This window comes from Mastigoproctus giganteus, chromosome 4 (assembly GCF_048544385.1).
Source record: "Mastigoproctus giganteus isolate SK-2022 chromosome 4, ASM4854438v1, whole genome shotgun sequence".
Classification (NCBI taxonomy): domain Eukaryota; kingdom Metazoa; phylum Arthropoda; class Arachnida; order Uropygi; family Thelyphonidae; genus Mastigoproctus; species Mastigoproctus giganteus.
Window position 1 is genome coordinate 164,676,035 of NC_143578.1, and position 20,108 is coordinate 164,696,142.

Genomic DNA, 20,108 nt, shown 5'->3' on the forward strand with positions numbered 1-20,108 from the left:
CCAGTTTAACGTCCTTCTCAGTCTGAAATCTGGAATAGCAACATTTTTCGACATATCACATACCTCTGTCCATTCAAGGATGCAGTAATGAAAGGGTTCATTTTATTTTTAAAAAAATATATGGACCAGTTATAAAAATGGATGTGAAACGCACCATGCTGTTACCTTCTCATCAGGTAATCGTTTTCTTCATGAGTTTTCTTCAGCCCACAAAACATTCCAGTGTACCATGAAGATAAAAGTCGGCTTCATCGAAAACGGCTAGATTCCATACACTGGAATCTAGCCGTTTTTGATCATATTTAAATTGCGTGGATGCATAAATGTGCGAAGTTCAGAAGCTTCTGGTAAGACTGCAACAGCGTTCAAACTGTCTTGCAGTTTACAGATCTTGGTCGCTTTAAGTGTCGATTGTCTTGGGTGTTTTATCCACGTCTGGACACCTTGTCTTGCACTGTATACTCCTAAGAATGGCGTTATGGATAACTCGGTTACAGTTGTCTAATCTCACACCAGTTTCTATCGGAGAATGGTCTTTCGTTTATTTACAGCAACGCATTCAGTCCACTCAGGCTTCGATATCAATGCCTTCAAGGATTGAATTAATTCTTTGTTCTCTTTTGTATGGTTTGACTGGAGCCATGGCATTATTATTGTTTTGATAATAACAACAGACAAGAGAACAAGCCTTGTTCCAAAGACCAGCATCACTTTGCTAACTATGAATTCCACTGGATTTCATCCTGTTCTATTGAATCATTGAATAAGATGATTCAATAGAACATTTCCCTTTTGACGAAGTGTTTTCATTGATACACAAAAGTTAGTAAATCACATAAAAGTTAGTAAATCCTTTTTTTGCATATCCTTTGAAAACTCCGAAACATAAAAGAAAACATAATAACCTTTGGTTATTATGTTTTCTTTTATGTAGATTAGCATGTTTATGCCAAAAATTTGCATATGTTACGAACATTACTAAATACGTAACAAAACATGTAGATTAGCATACCTAAAAGCATAAGATAAAAGAAACTATTTGGCGTCAGCACTCGTTCCATAAACTGTATTAAATAAAATTGTTTTGCACATTCGCAAAAAAAAACGTGAATCCAATGATTCAGGGAATTTCAAAATTATTATTAGCAGTATTGTTATTATTCGTAGTAAATTCCCAAAAATAATCCAGTTAACTGTTTGTTTTTTTATATTCACAGGTGGCCAGCAGCAGGAGTTACCATTGCTTTTCTTCTTGCAGTCGTGTCCGTAATTAGCTCTGGTGTGATCACTTATTTCAAGGGTTATGCTCCAATATTTCTGTTCATAAATCAAGATCCAGGGTAAGTAAGAATGCTGATTATCAATGCAAATATTGGAAATATTTCAAAAAATTTAGAGATATTGATTCTGGATTTCAGGAACCGTACTTTTTTTTTTCATCAAACTGGGTGGAGTACACCGCTGTCACTGACGTGCCGCCTTCCATTACGCTCCAGTGGGCAACTTGTTAAGTGGGAGTCGAGTAGCACTTTAGGGGAAGAGCCCAAGTGATTGCTGCAGGCAGGGAGGTGACACGAAACGGAACAAGAGGGAGGGAAATGTTACTGGTCAGCGAAGCACTTAGCTAGTGTCCACTAACTGCCATTATGCTGTATAACAAATAACTACTGTGCAAGATAGCGCCATCTTGGAGCAATGACTGATTGTTACTTGAAAGTTCGGGCAATTAATATACAGTAATTCATCTAAATTACTTAAGATTAGTAAGCAACACAAGATACTAAGCGCCACCAAGTCACGAAAGTGGACATGCGCACGCGCATACATAAACGAACCTGCGCATATGAAAACGAAACTGCGCATGCACATACGAAAATGGACCTGTGCACGCATACTAAATGGACATGCGCACGTGTATACGAAAATGGACCTGTGCATTTTGACCCGAAAATGGACGCGCATACTAAATGACATGCGCATTCGAAAAAGTGCTTGCGCATGCGCATACGAAAATGGACCTGCGCACGCGCATACGGAAACGAACATCTATAAACGGACCTCGCATAAAAGGACATGCGCACGCGCATACATAAACGGCGCATCCATAAACGAACCTGCGCACTCGCATCCGTAAAAGGACATGCACAGGCTCATACGAAAATGGACCTACGCATGTGCATACGAAAGCGAACTGCGCACGCGCATACGGAAACGAACATGCGCACGGGCATACATAAACGGACCTGATCCGATGGAGAGCAATACTTCAGTTGTGCTCGATCCATGGGAGATTGCACACACACGTTTGAGAGATTTCTACCACACAAATATTAACAAGGATACAGTCATTGGATCTGAACCAGTTCGCCTGTGATAAGCAGTACAGGATCCTAACGCAAGCACGTGATCTGCTCCCCGCTCAGTAGTGTATTGTAGAAAACTCTTTCGGTGCCACTATCTGGGAACCACGTATCCTCTTATCTAGATGTATGGAGAATTGGCTCAGATAGTGCTGTCCATGGACTTTTATTTTATTGATTTATTGTTGCGATTTTTTTTATTAATATTGTTACTCAATATTACTATTTTATCATATTTCTATCCATGTGAAACCCCTGGCAGCATGCCGTGATGGATATATTGTATGGTGTCTTTATGTACAATATAGATATTTCGTATATCTATATTAATCTTCTTCTTTCCTTCGATCTTACTAACCCTCGCCTACGTTACTAAGAGTTATTTTTTTAATAAAGGAAAGGAAATGGCCTTGTTTCTTAAACAAGGCCATTTCTAAAACAAGGCCATTTCCTTCAGAAAAAGGCTATTTCCTTAATATTATCTGTGTGGTAGTGCTGGCGCCAGAAGCACTAAAACCAAATGTCATCCGCGTTTATGTTCTGTGATTAACCATCTTTTCATAAACGCATCCATTACTTTATTAGAAAATCGCTTGGAACTACAGGAATATTCTATTAATAATAGAATATTCTTGCGGTGTAACACACAAATCTGTTAATTAAAATTATTATGTAATCATAATCTGATTAAATCTAATTGTCTTTTCTTTTTCTTTTCTCTTCCATTTAGTCCTTTCGTTGGACAGGATCTTGCATCACGTAATGATTCTTGTTATTTACATAACGATCTATTAATTGTTCACTATTTACTGCTATCTACTATTAAGAGCTGATGAAGTTGATAGCTCTTCCATTATCTTTTTTTTATTTTTTTTTATTTTAACCCATTTATATTTTGTTATCAGTTCTTATCTGATTTTTATCTTGTTTCTGCCCTATTTACCAACCTTTGTTTTTGATTTGTGTTTAGTCAGTGGTCACCAAAATATTCTATTAATCTGTTACTTTACATTGCATCGTAGTATTTTTCTAACTCACTGAATAGCTGAATGGTTTTGAATATTTCCAAAAACTACTTTTACCATCCGAACTTACGTCAGGTAGGGTAGGACTGACGTCATTCAATCAGATACCTCACATATTTAATCTGCTATATGATAGAGTAAAAAAAATATGTAAGTCTTGAAACTTTATTAGACAATTGGACAGACAACTTGAGTAGTCGAGACCCGCTAATTTTTGTTTTTGATTTGTGCAAATAAGTTTTTGTTTATGATTTGTGCGTATATCAAATAATAATCAAATACTAATCAAATACGCACAAATCAAATATCAAATATTCTCCAAAGGCGAATATTTGATATAATAGGCATCCTGACATGCAAATTCCGAGTATCCAATAGAAATCGATCTATCACCGTACATTATGCAAATATTTATGCCTATAAAACATTGCGACCACATCACTTCATTCCCATTTTTTGGTTTCCTCAGTGGGGACAGTCACATCTCCAATACTCAGGATGTCAAGTCATCGCAGTTTAGATGATTCTTTAAGATAGCCCGCTGTGTACAACGTTGGTGTAAGGACCCGTCCTTACAACTGTTATTTAAATATGAGGGTTATTGATATTGGAAAAAAAAAAAAATTAAGGAATATTTATACAGACAACCATTTGAAATATATATCAGGTGAAAACTAATAACAGAATTTGAATAGGATAGTTCAGATAAGTCCCAGGTATAATTGTGCTCGTTTCGCCTATTACCTTTAAGTAAGAGGGAGATTAACCTAGCAATGGGGGGGAAGCGTTTCGAACACGCGATTCAATAGGAAACACTGATGGAGTAGTCCGTAGTTAATGAGCACAGATCAGAGTCAACTTTTCGCCCCTAAAGAACAATGAGCCGAAACAAAAACAATTAAGATAGAGATGGAGCTCAGTAATGGAGGTACTCATGAAATTTAAGTGCACACTTTAAAATTTCACGGGGTAAATTAACGACAGGTGTAGCAAGGCAAATACAGGGCGTAGATGGGCAAACACAAAGAAGATCTAGAGACTTCTAAATTTCCGGTCACCTTTCTAGAAAGTTCCAGAAATTGCTGGAAACCGGAAGCCCTCTCTAAAAAGGATGGAAAACACGCCCACGGAAGAGTATAGGAGACGAATGGGAATTACAGGGGAAGGGATGTAATAGGCAGAAATTGGTCAGAGTGAAAAGCGTAGGAAATTTTGAAATTCAGAGTAAGGAGAAAGAAAAGTTTTTTGAGGGAGTCTTTAGAAGTGCGTGGAGGAAGACAGTCGTGTGGCAGAGTCGTTGTTGAGTTTTGGGGAGTTGGTTTAGTAATGGGAAGGAAATTTTCCTTGTGAGTAATTTTTGTAAGTCTAAAGTTGGGGAAAGAATGTGTCCATGTGGAAGAAAGAAGATACAGCAGTAGCCAATGAATACAGCACAGTGTGAGAAGCTGATGCAATTCATAGTGAAGGAAGGAGAACGCCCAAGGAGAATTCTAGAGAATGACGTAGGAATGGATCCTTATTCAACTCAACAGAGCAGTGCGAACCTCAGGTAGATTGATGTATTCCAAGGATGAGCAACCGCCCGCTTTCTAGTCTAAGCCGTTACGCTGATGGTTATGGCAGCCCAGAATAGAAAGAACACTCGGAAAAATGAGTAAGTGATAGTTCAGTACGAAAGGAAGGACTCTAGGGGGAATACTTAACCTATGGGAGAAAGCTAAATGTAATTGCACCCTTGTACACAGAATTGTGAGGAAATTAAGAGTAAGACCTTATGGTAAAAGTTAATTAGTGGGTAGAAAGGATACCTTGAGATAATAGTTAATTTTGGGGGAATGACTAATTAGGTAACAAAGGATTGTAGTTGAATGTGATATTATAGTGAATTTGGATTTATAGAGAGTATAACTTAGTGTGATAGTAATTGTTTAAACGGATAAAACACTGATTGAGTGCCCTGCTAATTAAAGAATTATAGGATTAGATACGGGAAGGTGGTTAATTACATTGGTTGATTATGAATGATGAACAGATCTGTAGTTGAGGAAAGGATTTTCTAACTGAGATATATATATATATGTGTGTACGTGATAATTTTGGAAAGGGATATAAATATATATATATATAGCTACTTGAAATTGTTTATTCTCATGCTGAAAGCAACTTGTAGACCTACTAGGACAGTTGATTGGTAGGAAAGCTGATGTAAGGATTATGAGATGTAATGAACTCCTAGATCTGTTGGAATCCAAGGATGAGACACACGAAGAACATGATTATATGTATGAAAATTCTGTAGTTTGAATTACAAGGATATTTACACAGATCAGGCCTAGCAGTCTAACAAAGCCACACATAATAAAGTTCACAGTTAATCGTAGCTATTGATTGGAAATGTATATATAATGTCAATAAATATTATTATGGTTTGGTACCTAAGTGTCTCTCAGTCATTTTGAACTTCAGCCAATCCAGAGGAGGAATACCTAAAATATTGAGACCCCCTTCGAGTCTAGAATCTTCTGGGAGACAAACAAGTCAGGTGTAAAGTGGGAGGGGACTAAACGGGGGGCATAGTAGAGATAGGGAGTAATTAAATAAGTCCTTCAGCATTAGGAACAGTATAAATAAATAAAAAAGGATATTTATAAAGAAAATTATTTAAAAAATAATAACACAACCCCCCCCCCCCATTGGCTTAATGTGTCACGCAGAGTCCTCTCGGAACTATGGAAACAGTTTCAGGACACAGGAACCATTACATGGAGAGCTGGCCAAGGTCGCCCGAGTGGTACGTCAAACAGAACAGACTGTTCTCTGGCTCTAACAGCAAGACGGAACCCTACGATTTCCTATCATCAGCTGTCTCTTGAGGTTGCTGCGGCGGCAGGTGAAAGTGTGATATTTTTCATTTCCACTAGACTGTGTTAAGAAGTGGACTCTACGCCAGCGGTTTGTATCACATTAACCCAAAACACTGCAAAACTCGTCGAATCTGGTACCATGCACATGTGACTTGAGTCTTGGGGTGCAGGGAACAGATTCTAGACGTTATTTCATTGGACACAACGAGGAATACGGTACCATCCCTCCAACATCAAGAAAGGGGTATTTACTGTGGAGGCAGTATTCTCGTGTGGGGCCGAATCAATGGCAGCACCCTCTCTTAATGTTTCTAATAGGGATTCTGTAACTGCGCAGAAGTACTGAGAACAGATCGTCGAACCCTATGCGATTTTTTTTAGGAGTGCGATTGGCCCAGAGTTTCTTTTCATGCACGACAACGCCACTGCACATAGAGCTCAAGTGGTGGAGGAATATCTTGAAACTGAAGATATCTAACGACCGCCGTGGCCAACACGGTCACCAGATATAAATCCGATCGAACATGTGTGGGACGACGTTGGGCGGCATTGCATGCCGACAGCCAGCTCATCGGCCACTTCTTGAGCTAATGGCTTCGCTGGTGGAATAATGGGGTTTGTTGCCATAGAATCCCCTATAAATTTCCTTTATACCTGTACGAAATTTCTCGCTGTCTCCTCATTTAATCGTTATTCTGTGGTACACTACCATACCAAATTTTGTCCCGCTTCATCGAAGCTGCACTAGTTGCACAACGTTTTATACGTGTTCTGTTAATTTTGTGGAGCAGTGTACCTTTGTATTGGACCCTTCAACTGCTCCTTCAAAACACAGTATAACATAACCTTCAATATACACATATGTGTATATATTGCAGGGTTGGCTTGGTTTGTTTAAAGATCAAAACGTTTTTTTGGTGGGAAAAAAAAAAAAGAAAGAAAAATACCACACTTTAGCACAGACCGACAAACTGGACCACCTCCTGATATGCTACTATAATATTAAAAATGTATTGTCGCGTATTACATTAATTTTGATCTCAGTGTGTTGAGGTTCTTATCTCAATTAATATCTTAATTGAGAACCTCAAAGAGATTCTCAATTAAGATATTAATTCTGACTGAGAAGTTTGGATTGTTTGATCCCTTCAAAACACCTTAAACGGGTTTCATGATATAAAAGGATTTAAAGAAAAATGAAAATAATTCAAGACATGAAAATTTAAAATGCCAGGGTAAAACTATTTTTCGCTCGGCCCATCATCAAATTAAAATTTAAAAAAATATGGTAGAATGAATTAGTAGTGTGTTGGCAAACCTTAATTTTTAGTTAAACGCCATCTCAAAGTCGTGTTTTCGACAATTAAAATCCACGTTATTGAGGTGGGACAACTTTAATTTTGAATTTGAACTATGAAAAGCAACTTGGCCAGTTAGTCAGACTATGGTTAATTTTGTTTGGTAATTGTATTGTGGTCATCCATTCATTTGATGAAGGATGAATAAAACGGTTTAGAAGGAGGGGCCAATATAACATTTCTCTTTGGGACACTCCCGATTTAGGAAACTCTTCACGACTGTCATTTATAATGTCCCATTCCGGAGATGTGATTTAAGAAAATTCATCATATTATCTTCAATGTTTCAGCAAGTTTCTCTAGCAATTTGGAAAAGGTAGGAATAACTACAGTCATCTACTCGAATGAAATCCGACTGATATGATTTGGTTCAGCTTGAAATTCTATTCTTTGCATTAATTTTTAAAAATGATTAGGCATTTTAAGTGACTGAAGGAAAGTGATTTTTAGTTTATTCTAATGTGGCGTTTTAAAAACTTATTATTATTATTTTTTTTGATAATATTACTTGCTGGCTGAAATGACTGAATTATTATAATTTTTTTTCAGAAATCTATCTCCACTTTTAAGTGACATGTATTTCGCTCCTCATGTTCATCTGGGTCCTTACTCAATAGGAATATTGTTAGGATACCTCTTGGCTACAAAACCCCGTCTAACACTTAAACCAGTAAGTGTAAATTTTTTCTATTGAACCACTCGGTGCTTGAAATTTTTTTCCATAACTTCATCATTTTCTCTTTATATTTTTATACGAAGGTAGAACTTATTTAAATGTGGAAAAAAATTAGTAATTTAATGATTAATATTTTAAGAACCATTGAATTTGAAAAAAAGAAAAAAAAAGTAAATAAATAATAATAATAAATCAAGAAAAGAAAATAGAAGTTGTGGATGATACAATACATTAGAAATTGCAATGATTCTATCGCAATTTCTAATGCTGTACTTATTGGCTAGGGGGACGTGTCTTGAGTTATGTATCTTTTCAGAACACCACAAAAGGTCTCACACAACAGATTTGGCAACTCCTATTTTTCCAGTTCAACAATTCTGACAATATTTTCCTAAAATATCGTGGTAAGCATAATCGACGAGATTGAGACAAGGCAGAAACTGTTATGCTGCCATCATCAAACTTCACTGTTAGTGTAGTACTCTGCATGAAATCGTTTATTATTATGATTACTACCAGTTTATTGGATCCAATAAAATTCACCCTTCTGCAGCCAGGTTAGAAGGACATTGTTAAACTCAATGTCAAGTCATTCCACTTGTTAAACTCATCCTACCACATCGTGTGTTAAAGGTTTAACTTCGCGTAACGTAATGACAGGATGAACTTTTATGAGTAAACCGTGCAACCATGAAGATTGCACGGTTTTCGTTTTTGATTTCCAGAAACTCTGGTTTATCATCCAGCAAACAAGCAAACGCTCATAAGCATCTTATAGAATATCTCATAGAACATTTATAAACACAATAAACTGATGCCTCACCTCCTTGGTTGCAATGGCATTGAACAAACAGGAAATCGCAAAACCACATTGCAAATGTGGTTTTGCGATTTCCTGTTATAGAACTTCGGCCATTTTGGAATGTTGTTTTAGTAAGGTTTTGGGCAATCAGTGGCTCAGACCATATTGCGCCGTACATTTTAGGTCTGTAAATTGCGTGTATTCTGTGATCGATGGAAGAAAAATTCGAGTTCTCACCTGCATTAAGAAAAAGGGCCATCTACGGAATTCGAATCAGTCTTTTCCAACCGGTGCTGCTCGCAAGGGCACGATTTCTAGTTAGAATTTCTTCCAGCTGGTAGCAAGCTCTGTGTGCCAATAATGGTGGTCTAAAAGACATTACGCCGAATGTTAGTACTGTACTCTGTTCCTTCACTTACATTACGCTGAATGGTAGTACTCTATTCCCGCATTTTCTAATATGGCTAATGTTTATAAACTTAACTTGAAGTGATATACATACCCTGCTATCTGATGAATAGGTATAACTCATAACAGTTTGACATTCAACTACAGCATCCATCTGGGAGGAATGTAGGTCTGTTCTTCATTGTACCCTTCTTTTAACAGACTTCTAAATCTACCGCTCTCACATCTCCTAAAAGCAGTGTGCTGACATTTACCTGTCACATGACTTCTAAAAGAGCCATCATTTTATGTACTCGATGGCCTTCACATTGAAAGGTAGCACAGATCTCCATTTTCCAAATGGTGGTGGGGGTTGTCTCCTTGGAGAGGGGGAAGATGTTATTTACTGGATAAAGAACTGATAGAATAATGAAAGAATTCCAATGAGCACCCATAAATTTCTAAGTTACTTGGCCTATTTTTACACAAGTAAAGTGAGTTTTTTTTATCTCAAATTTTATTTCACAAACTAACAACAGTAAGCTATCGTTGCCCAACAGTATTATTAAACTATTTGCATACTTACAATATAAATTCTGCTTAAAGACAAGTTTTGAAAATGATGGATGGTATTGGCTGTGCATATGTAATATGTAACAATTCATGCCTTCTTGTTTTAGGTATTTCATGTGACTGGCTGGGTGCTGGCGGTTACCGTGAATCTTTCCGTCTTGTATGGTGCATACTGGTGGAATAATGGTCAACCATTCACCATCGCTGAATCAATTTTCTATAGCTCGCTCCACAGGACAGCGTGGGCATTAGGCGTGGCTTGGGTTATATGGAATTGTGCAGCCGGTTATGGAGGTAAAAATTACTTGCAGTTATCAAGAATTATCAAAAAAAAAAAAAAAAAAGAGCAGTAGATTTGTGAAAGATGAAAGAATGTTAATATCCTAGAGGTTATGATGAATTAAGTAAATTATGGGCTGAATCGCCAAGCCAATATAAAGTGGGGGAACTGTCAAGTAAAATTAGTACAACAAAAATACAAATAAAATGCAAATAAAAATAAAATGAAAATGGTATAGCTGTCATCAGATATGGCGGGAAAACATTTTTATTTAAAATAATCCTTTTTCTCTTCCCCATCCTCAATTAATACCTCACCCTTAACCATTTGCTTGTTCCAAATCTATTTTTAAAATACATTGATTATCTATACAAAATTAAATTCTACACTAAATTCCACATATTTATATCGAACATATTGATATTAACCATTTTTATCCCAACTGGATACTTATTTTTACCTAAATAAATTACACTGCGTTGGGACTATCTTGTCCATACTGTATTAAAAAGTGCTAATTTCATTTTCATTCCTTTTTGGCCTTTCACTTTTCTTCTACTAATATTGACAAGTATAGAAACGCAGTTCCTGATATATGGTCAAGTGTAGTCCCCTGATGAAATACCTGATCATGTATCAATATTTATTTCAGCTGACATCAGATCAAGCATTTTTGCATTATAGTAAATGCAATTTTCTTTATGGCAATTTTATATGTTAAAATTGCTGAAACGAAAACTCTATAAATTATAATGTAGAAAACATGAGGACATGTAAAGTGCTTCGTTTAGTTTACGCATGAAAAACTTCTTAAATGTTGCACAACAAGAAGTGTGTAATATAAATTTCTTTGTAAATTGTCAGTGCAGTCACAAACGAAGACGAGATATTGCGTGCAACTAAGTAATCGCACGGAATATCTTGCAGGCAACAATAATTTTGCTGAATTAGCGATACTAGTGACATCTAGTGTAATTATAAATTTTGATATAAGCTTCAATAAATTTATAAACATTTTGAAGAATGCTTCTCCAAAATAAGCCATTCATACCAAGCTGTTAGTGTTCAAGAATTAATTCTATGTACGATAAGCATTATTGTGTGCAGATGATCAAAATATACAAGGGGGGGGGGGATGATCGTGGTGTTTATTTTATATGAAAATTAATATTTGCAAAATTGAGTCTTTTGAGCTTAATTTTTAAAAATATTCCATCGAATAGTATTACATATGTGTGTATGGATGAAGGCGTCTGAAAGGGTTAAAGTCAATATGACATTTATTCAGTGCAAAAATATTACCATAGAAAATTTAGAGAGAGAGAAAGAATCAGGGCCGCTTCATCCAAAGCCGTTGGTAATGGTATCGACAATCAAGCACCAGTTGTTCAACAATTGTAGACAAATTAGTAGTCGGGCTAGGGGGGATCGCTTTTAATATTTTGCGCCTATTTTTCTCCAAATAGGCGTTTTTAATGTTTACGCCTATTTGGAGAAAAAGGAATCGTCGATGCTAATGCTAAGGAATAAATGTGCCATGAAGGTTTAATAATTACACTAGATGTCACTAGCATGCAGGGTGCCAAATAGTTCCGCTTTGTGCTCATATACAGTATGCCGGGAGCGCAATCAGTAAATGGGAGAAAGAGCGGCTGCACGATGCACCAGCTAACTGCACGAACCTGAAATTGTAATTAAACATCCTGGAAGAGTTTTCCTGAAAGCACACAGAGGAAAGAAAGTGGATATCATCTAATGACCCTGACAGAGAACACTTTCTTGGAAAAAGCGTTTAAATTTCGCAAAAAAAAAAAAAAAAAAAAAAATTATACAAATTATAATCAAACACGCAAGTACTGTATTGTAATAATCTTATTATTCTTTGCGTTGCGTGTGTATCAATCATTTCATTTATTAATTTTTCCGATAACTGATTCGAACCCTCTAAGCTTATCTTCATGAAATCTTGCAATACAGATGCATATATAATAAAAAGGATATAGAATGTATTGTTTATAGACTGTGACCAAACAGTTTTGTTTGCGGTATACAAAGGAAGAATTGGCCACAAGTTATTGTTATTTGTTTTTCTAGGAGCATTAGCATCTACGGCCATATTGCTCCGGGGATATGCGGTGGTCATTCCCTGACCTTTCCGCATCCTCCGTATTTGGTGGGCACGGGCTCGAACCCCAGTCTAATCAAGAAGCGTGTGCTACGCACTGCTGCTCCTGCCCACCTGGCTACAGAGGCGCCTTGGCCACAAGTAGTTCCTTGCTGTGAAAAAAAGCAAAAAATTAATAATAATAAATAAATGGAATGTGAAAACCATAAAGCGAAACTGCTGAAGATTGAATTAGTGGCTGCAGTAGACTCCTCTCTCTGCCTGGACATCGTTTAGTACTTTCCCCTGAAAGCCGCGGGATACATTATAATTACAATAGCATCTGTCAGGAACCAATTCAAGCGAGCCTATTCGCGGCCTGCTATCTTGTTTGCGGTATACAAACATTGAAAATGCATCATAAATCATAATACAACTGTGCGCTGCCTCGTCGTCCTGATGACGTCATATACAAAATTGTTGTGGCTTTCAAGAACACACAAAGATTTTGACAGATGCTGCACTTCTCTGACTCATCCTTTATCAAGACTCTCTTCAACTAAACCTCTGCTCAGTGATACCGTCATCTACCAGAGACTTCTGACACCACTCCAGATTAACAGAATTCAGAATTATATCTAGAACTTGTTCCTGCCGATCATGATTGAATGACATTACAACTTCTGTTTGACAATACACCTTTTCTCTTTGTGGACCACTTTGGGCAGCACTGCATACAGATGTGGGCAAGAAATGGATAAAGATTTTATTTTTATTTTTTTTTTTTTTTTTTTTACTTTATGCTATTCTCATCCTTATTTCTTCGTCTTCTGCTGTCCTTTCTCCTGGGAGTGTGTGTGTGTGTGTGTGTGTGTGTGTGTGTGTGTGTGTGTGTGTGTGTGTGTGTGTGTGTGTGTGTGTGTGTGTGTGTGTGTGTGTGCGCGCGCTGTTGCCGGCTTGCTGGCGCGGGGTTCTTTTGAATGGCTCCAAATCCTCTTTGGACATTCAGTACGTGACTGTTGAGGTTGGCCATGGTTCTTGCGCAGTTGTGGCCTACCTCCCCGTGGTGTAGACGGACACTGGGCAGGCTTTCCAGGTGATCGCCTGCCTGGTGACAAAACGGCCAGAAACAACTAAACAACACAACAACACACACACTGCACGAACATAACGTTACACACATTTCTGGCCTGTTACAGTGCTTTCTGTAACCATCACAGTGTACAAAGACGGAGATGAACTTTCGTTCAGGTGCCGTCCTACATAAGATACTATACATGTCTACATGTCAAACAAAGAATTAGTCGCAAGTGGACCGTTTGTGTGAAATACTATCAAGAGATGGTTCGTGTGAAAATAAAGGGCACCTGAAAACCATAAAACGAAAATGCGGACACTTGAAATAGTGGCTTTTAGTTACAATTTGTGCAGCCAGAAATATTTCCCATTTAATTATTTTGAAAAATTCGTGTCTTGAATTTTAGTGATTTATTTTCGCCGTGTACTGCACTTAGTTGATGTGATTTTTCGTGTTGTGTTTATTCGACATACATTTATTGAATTCATGTTTTATAAAATAAAAATTACTATTTTTCACTGGGGAGAATTTTATTCCACCGGGAGTGAAACTCATCCCTGGTCACTTCCCTTGGATTCAACACTGCTGAAGACTAACTTCGAACTTGAATAATTTCAAATGATAAACTCCTTTGGATCATCCACTGAATGTAGAATATCAATTTAATGTCAACTGAGAATACTTATACTACCTTCATTGGCATTTCTTAGAAGTACCTACTGCAGACAATTTAATGGACTTGATAATCGGATTAGAACCAGCAACTAGACATAATTTGGACACTTTGTTGGACTTCTAAGTACCACGGATTACTTAATGAACCTGATTACCGATCGGACCTGGAAACTAAACATAATGTATCCTTCTTGCGTTCTATATATATATTTTTTTCCTTTTCAGATCCATATTCTTATTTCTTCCGTTTTTCTGCCTCCTCCCTCTTGGAGCTGGATTTATTTTGTTGTCCTCTTTACTATTGCCCTACCTCCAGAGGATGTGGGATTGCTGATACCCCAGGATTTGCACTATGGGTGTGGGATTTAGTCCACTAAGGGCAGTAATTGTATAGTTGTGTCCTACTTCCATTTTTTTGTACAACGAATACCGCGATTATCTTTTAATGATGCATTGTAAGTTTTGTATGGTATTATATTGCATTATAAATCCTGTTTTAAAATTTAATTATGTCACAACCAAAAGACAGAGAAATATGGTCGTATGCAAACTATTATGAAACTGCAAAAGTTTTTTTTACAAACTATTATTAAACTCCAAAACTTTTTTATTTTTTATTTTTACAGGATATGGTGCATATTAAATTATGTGAAGTACAGTAAATCCCGGGTTCTATTTCAGTAAACGAAACATCGCATTTCATGTTTGTTAAATGAAATGAAAGCTTTAAATTGAAGTGGGAAATTTTTCGATATTAATTAAGGTCAGTATTATAAATGAAAGAAAGTTTTAAATCAATTAATTACTCGCATTCATTTTTTGGTAAACTACGCCTGTTAAAAATACGAAAGCAATCACAAACAAGAAAATGTAACCATTTTTGCTTCAAATGCTGATTAAAGAGGTAAATAGATTTGCTTGGTAATTTTGCAGTTTTTAACATAAAATTGGGTGCTTTAATTAAATTAACTTACTTATAAAATTTGGGATATTAATTTATTTCAAAGTTAATGAAACAAAGCAAATATAGTTTCGTAATAAGTGAAATATATTATTCTTTAAAATAATGAATTTTAAATGACTGTTATAAATCAAATAGTGCGCCATCAGTATCATATAACATGTAAATGGTTCCGAAAAAAAAAAAAAAAAAAAACTTTCTAACACAATTTACAGTAGTTTTGTTCATAACTTCTTAACATTTGCTTTCCCTAACTTTCAGATCATCCACCGAATTAATAGCACATTTTCATGAAGGAATTTACCGAACCACTGCTGCTTTGGGGTACCCTGGCGCAGGGCCGTGACGAGCCATTTTAGTACCACGCCTGAGGCAAGAATGAAAAATTGCGCCCTACTGTTAATAATGGAAACGTTGGCAATTATTTAATCTTTCTTTTGGCGCCCCTTTCAGCTTTTAACCTGAGACAAGAGCCTCGTTCGCCTCGGCACGGCCCTGCCCTGGCTTCTCTCTCTCTCTCTCTCGTTTATTTATTTAGACTATGTATATAAAGTGCTTAGCATCATAATACACAGCCATTTCTGAATAAACAGAAAATTTTTAAGGTGGCATCGTTTTAGGTTATATCTCATATTGTGAATGCCTTCACAACGAGTTGCCATGATATTGCACTACTTCGAATAAGTAACGCTTCACCTAAGGAGAAGACTAGTGTTACTTATTCTCAGATAGGTACCACCACCCAGACAGCACTGTTTCAGGGCTATTTGGCCCTGAAACAGTGCTGTTTCAGGGCCAAATAGCCCTGAAACAGCACTTCGTATTTATTTATTATTAAAAAATATCTTATTGTTGGATACAGGCACAAAATTTATTTTTATTAACAAAAGCGAAAAGGAGAGCAGAGGAGTTTAAAAACAGGATTAATTTGACCCATTATCTTCTTCTTCTCGCGTGCTTAAGGAAAATTCTGCAAGAATGCTTAATAATTACCAGTTTTCAAGGTCGTGCAGTTGGCCTTTTCTATATATTAATCATGCAGCCCCAATTTCTCCCATTTGCTGATACATAACGCGGAAATATTTGACCGTCTGCATGCTGGCGACATCTGGTGTAATTGTTGGGAACTTAGTACAGTATAATAACAGACTGCAACAGCATTTCTTTCTCACCATGGCCAACATAAATAAGTCCAGTCATTCAGGAAGGCTCTGTCGTTTATCCTAATGGTAGAATTAATCGTTGAATATGATACGCCTGTAGGTTGTAATTGCTTGATATTTTTTTAAACAATTCATGGTTCTTTTATTCTTTATATTAATTAAGTTATATTAGATTAAAATATTAACTAACTTATTATTCAAACGGATTAAAACATTGTACGAGGTGCGGAAATAAGTTCTCTCGATGAGTTTGAAAATAAACGCAAGTAGTATGTTGTAGTTCAAACTTCCTCCAACAGATGATGGTACAGAGATTGTCCAGTAGGCCAACAGGTTGCAATTAACAACCAGTTTTTTTGCAACAAACGAATTTTGCTTTAAACCAGGAAAATCTGAAACTGAAACGCATGAAATGTTACACTGTTTATGATGATGAAACTTTAAGTCGTACCAGCGTGTTTGAATGGTATAAGCCAGTGGTTCCAAAAATGGGCGGTACCGCTCGCTGAGGGACGGTGGAATTACCTAGGGGCGCTAAGAGGCTGGAGAAGATGTCCCCTCCGACCGTGTTGATCGCTTATTGACGATTTATCAGGCTTGACCCAGGGCAAAACACTTTCCTTCGTATTTAAAAGTTTTACTGCTCTTGTGGCTTTCAAATATATTTCCTTTGGTCACTTTTTTGTTTACGATTTGGAGTTCTCACAACATGGCTGGTTATTTGTAATATAGCTTTTGATTTTCTTATAAATTAGTTAGAGTACATATGTAGTTCGTGAAGCTTTGTGCATATTTGGTAAATAGTTATATATAAATATTTTATACTGGTTTTAGTGTGGTCATCCAATTTCTCGACTCCCGATTACTAAACATGGTGATTTAAGACTGCTGATAAATGATTTTAAGCGAGATATTGGGAAATTGGTATCACTTCATCAAGCCCATCCATCGCGTTAAGAATTTATTGAACAGTAAAGTAGTTACTAGATGCGATATCTAATACCTTTGCTAAATTTCTTGCTGTGCGACAATGTCCCCTCCCATTCTGCACTTTTTGTGAAGACGTTTCTGACGAAAAATGGCATTGTACAGATCAACCACCCACCCTATTCTCATTTCGTTAGGGTGATACGGAGGCTGTAATTGCCAGCATCTTGTTCTCTGTCATCACTACGAATGCGAGTTCAAGGATGTTCAAATTGAAGGGAGGGATATAACTGTTAGCTTTAGAAACGACTTTGATAATGATAGCAGGCAATCTTTTCTAAAATTACCTGTAAAAACAAAATAATTGCCATCCGATTATATATTCGCGTTTCAAAAGGTAGTAAAAGTGACACACAGGTATGATCAGCGACGTCAGAAGACTTCCATGGTCGTCTATATTTACCCTCATTTCCTCCACGTCAAAGGTCTCTAGGCCAGATGCTATCACGAAAGCTGGCTCTATTACAGGCTCTTTTCACGGATCAGTGACGTCACTAATGACGCCTTACTTAAGGATAGAATCCTGAAACCTGTCTTTCCTTAATTTTACTGCAGTTATTCGCCAACAATCATTTAATTCGTGGAATCAAACATTGCTTGCTTCGAGGAAATCTGCACGTGTTCATGAAAACAAATTCCAACTTACAAGTTGTGAGAAGGGAATATTGTTATTTGGTTTTTTTTAGGAGCATTAGCAACTAAGGCCATATTGCTCCGGGATATGCAGTGGTCATTCCCTGACCTTTCCGCATCCTCCGTATTTGGTGGTCACGGGCTCGAACCCCGGTCTAATCAAGAAGCGTGTGCTACGCACTGCTGCTCCTCCTTCCCACCTGGCTACGGAGGCGCCAAAGAGAGAAGGGAATACATGATTGAATGCACATTCCTGAAATTAAAGGGTAGTTACATAGGACATTCAGTTATTTCATGTAATAATTTATCGATTTACGTTTTCTGTTTAACGCTAGTGGGCAGTGCAGCGCCTTGTTTGTTTTTAACAACATGCCTACAAACATGACAACAAAAGTCATTTTAATGCCAACAAATACGACCTCCTTATTGCACTCGATGGGACAAAGAGTGGTAGCGACCTTAAAAGCCTGTCATATACACTGCCCTACCATTAATATCAGGACAGCTGTCTTTAGACAAAAAAAAAAAAAAAAAAATTAGCTGTTATTGTGTCATTTATTTCGTGCTGAAACCTTTTGCTTTTATGACTGCCTTCAATCTTCGCGGCATACTCTCAACCAGCTATTTATAAATGTCAGGTGATATGTTTCTCCACTCGGCCTTTAATGCAGCTACCAGTTCGGCCTTGTTCTTTGGGCGATCTCGACGTGCACGTACCCAATGATCCCAAAGATGCTCGATAGGGTTCAGATCACTTCTCTCTGCTGGCGAATCCAATTTTTCAACACCCATGTCCTCAAACCACTGTTAAACCCCAGCAGTGTGGCATGGCACGTTGTGTTGCTGATACATGCTGATATGGGCCTTCCCCGAAGTATTACCATAATGTTGGAAGTGCATAATTGTCCAGGGTGTCCTGGTATTGCACAGCACTCATGGTTTTGTCGATAACGACTAATGGGCCCAAGCCAAACCATGAAAGGTGCCCTATAACATGACACTGCCTCCACCAGACTTTATTGTTGGGAGGATACAATCAGGAAGGAACTGTTCCCCTGGCATTCGCCACACCCGGGAATGGCCATCAGACTGGTAGAGTACGAACCTCGACTCGTCTGTCCATAGGACTGGTTTCCACTGCTGTACAGTCCAGGATTGGCGCTCCTTACACCATGTTAATCGGCGTCTAGCATTTGTTGAGGTGATCACTTCTCTTGAACTGTTCAAGTAATTCTGTTGAACGTGTCATCTTGCATGTCCACTTTTGCAATTGTCTGTTCGAAGCCCAGTGTTCATATTTAAAGCAGATTCTGTGACGTGTTGCATGCATAGGACTTGTTTAGGAGGGGGACGTATATTAATGGTAGGCCAGTGTATGTTGTGGGGGGGGGGTGGATATCTCTTCCTTTATATTACTATTTTATTTAATCAAGGTTTTCCTGGGAGTTCCCAGAATGGTGCTTTAGGAAGAGCAGAGCCCTCAATCCTTCACCAAGGTCCACTTTGCTATCTGACTGCTTTAATGTTATATTATAATCAGAAAATTTCCAAGGTTCTGAGGGTATTTATATTTTCCCTGCTCTTATCCGTAAGAGCTACTTGATAGGCAGGTGTCTGTGTTTCTGAATAATGCTCTCAGTACAAACCTTTGAAACCATTAATTCATTACACTTTATACAATATACATTTTATATATACATTGCTCATCAGATTTGGAATATTTCTAATATACTTTAATTAAAAACAGCACAAATATGTTATACTAGATATTTGAAAACTAGGTTATTGTAATAACCTAGGTTATTACAATTATTATAATCATAGGCCCTCTTACTTTAGCATAACAATAATTAATAGTCTCGCACTTACTTCAGTTCAATAATGCCTCTTTCCTTGAACTAGGGTTGCTCCTTCTTGCTTTCCCTTTATGTTCCTCCCGATGCTGGATCAGTCATTATTGTATCCCTGGACAGCATATATTCTGGCATTCGATCACCGATGAGCCTGTCAATCCTGAGCCAAGTATTCATTGCTATCCGTTCTTCTTACCGCTGCAGGAAGTCGAATTGGACTCGGATTCGTGGACAGGTCCGACCTTCCTTTGCTTCACTGGGCGCGCGACGACCCGATGGTTTCATCCTTTTCATTATTTCTCTTTGCTCCTCTTATTCTATTTCATCAA

General features: G+C 37.4%; 1 protein-coding gene across 1 annotated transcript in view; it reads left to right on the forward strand.

Moving 5' to 3' along the window:
- The window catches only part of LOC150087164 (nose resistant to fluoxetine protein 6-like), an 84,408-nt gene that overhangs the window by 47,433 nt on the left and 16,867 nt on the right, over positions 1-20,108 (forward strand). The window contains exons 10-12 of the mRNA XM_090372388.1: positions 1,218-1,340; positions 8,157-8,277; positions 10,153-10,339. Of these exons, the coding sequence (XP_090228514.1) occupies positions 1,218-1,340; positions 8,157-8,277; positions 10,153-10,339 (431 nt within the window). The remainder of the gene's footprint in view (positions 1-1,217; positions 1,341-8,156; positions 8,278-10,152; positions 10,340-20,108) is intronic.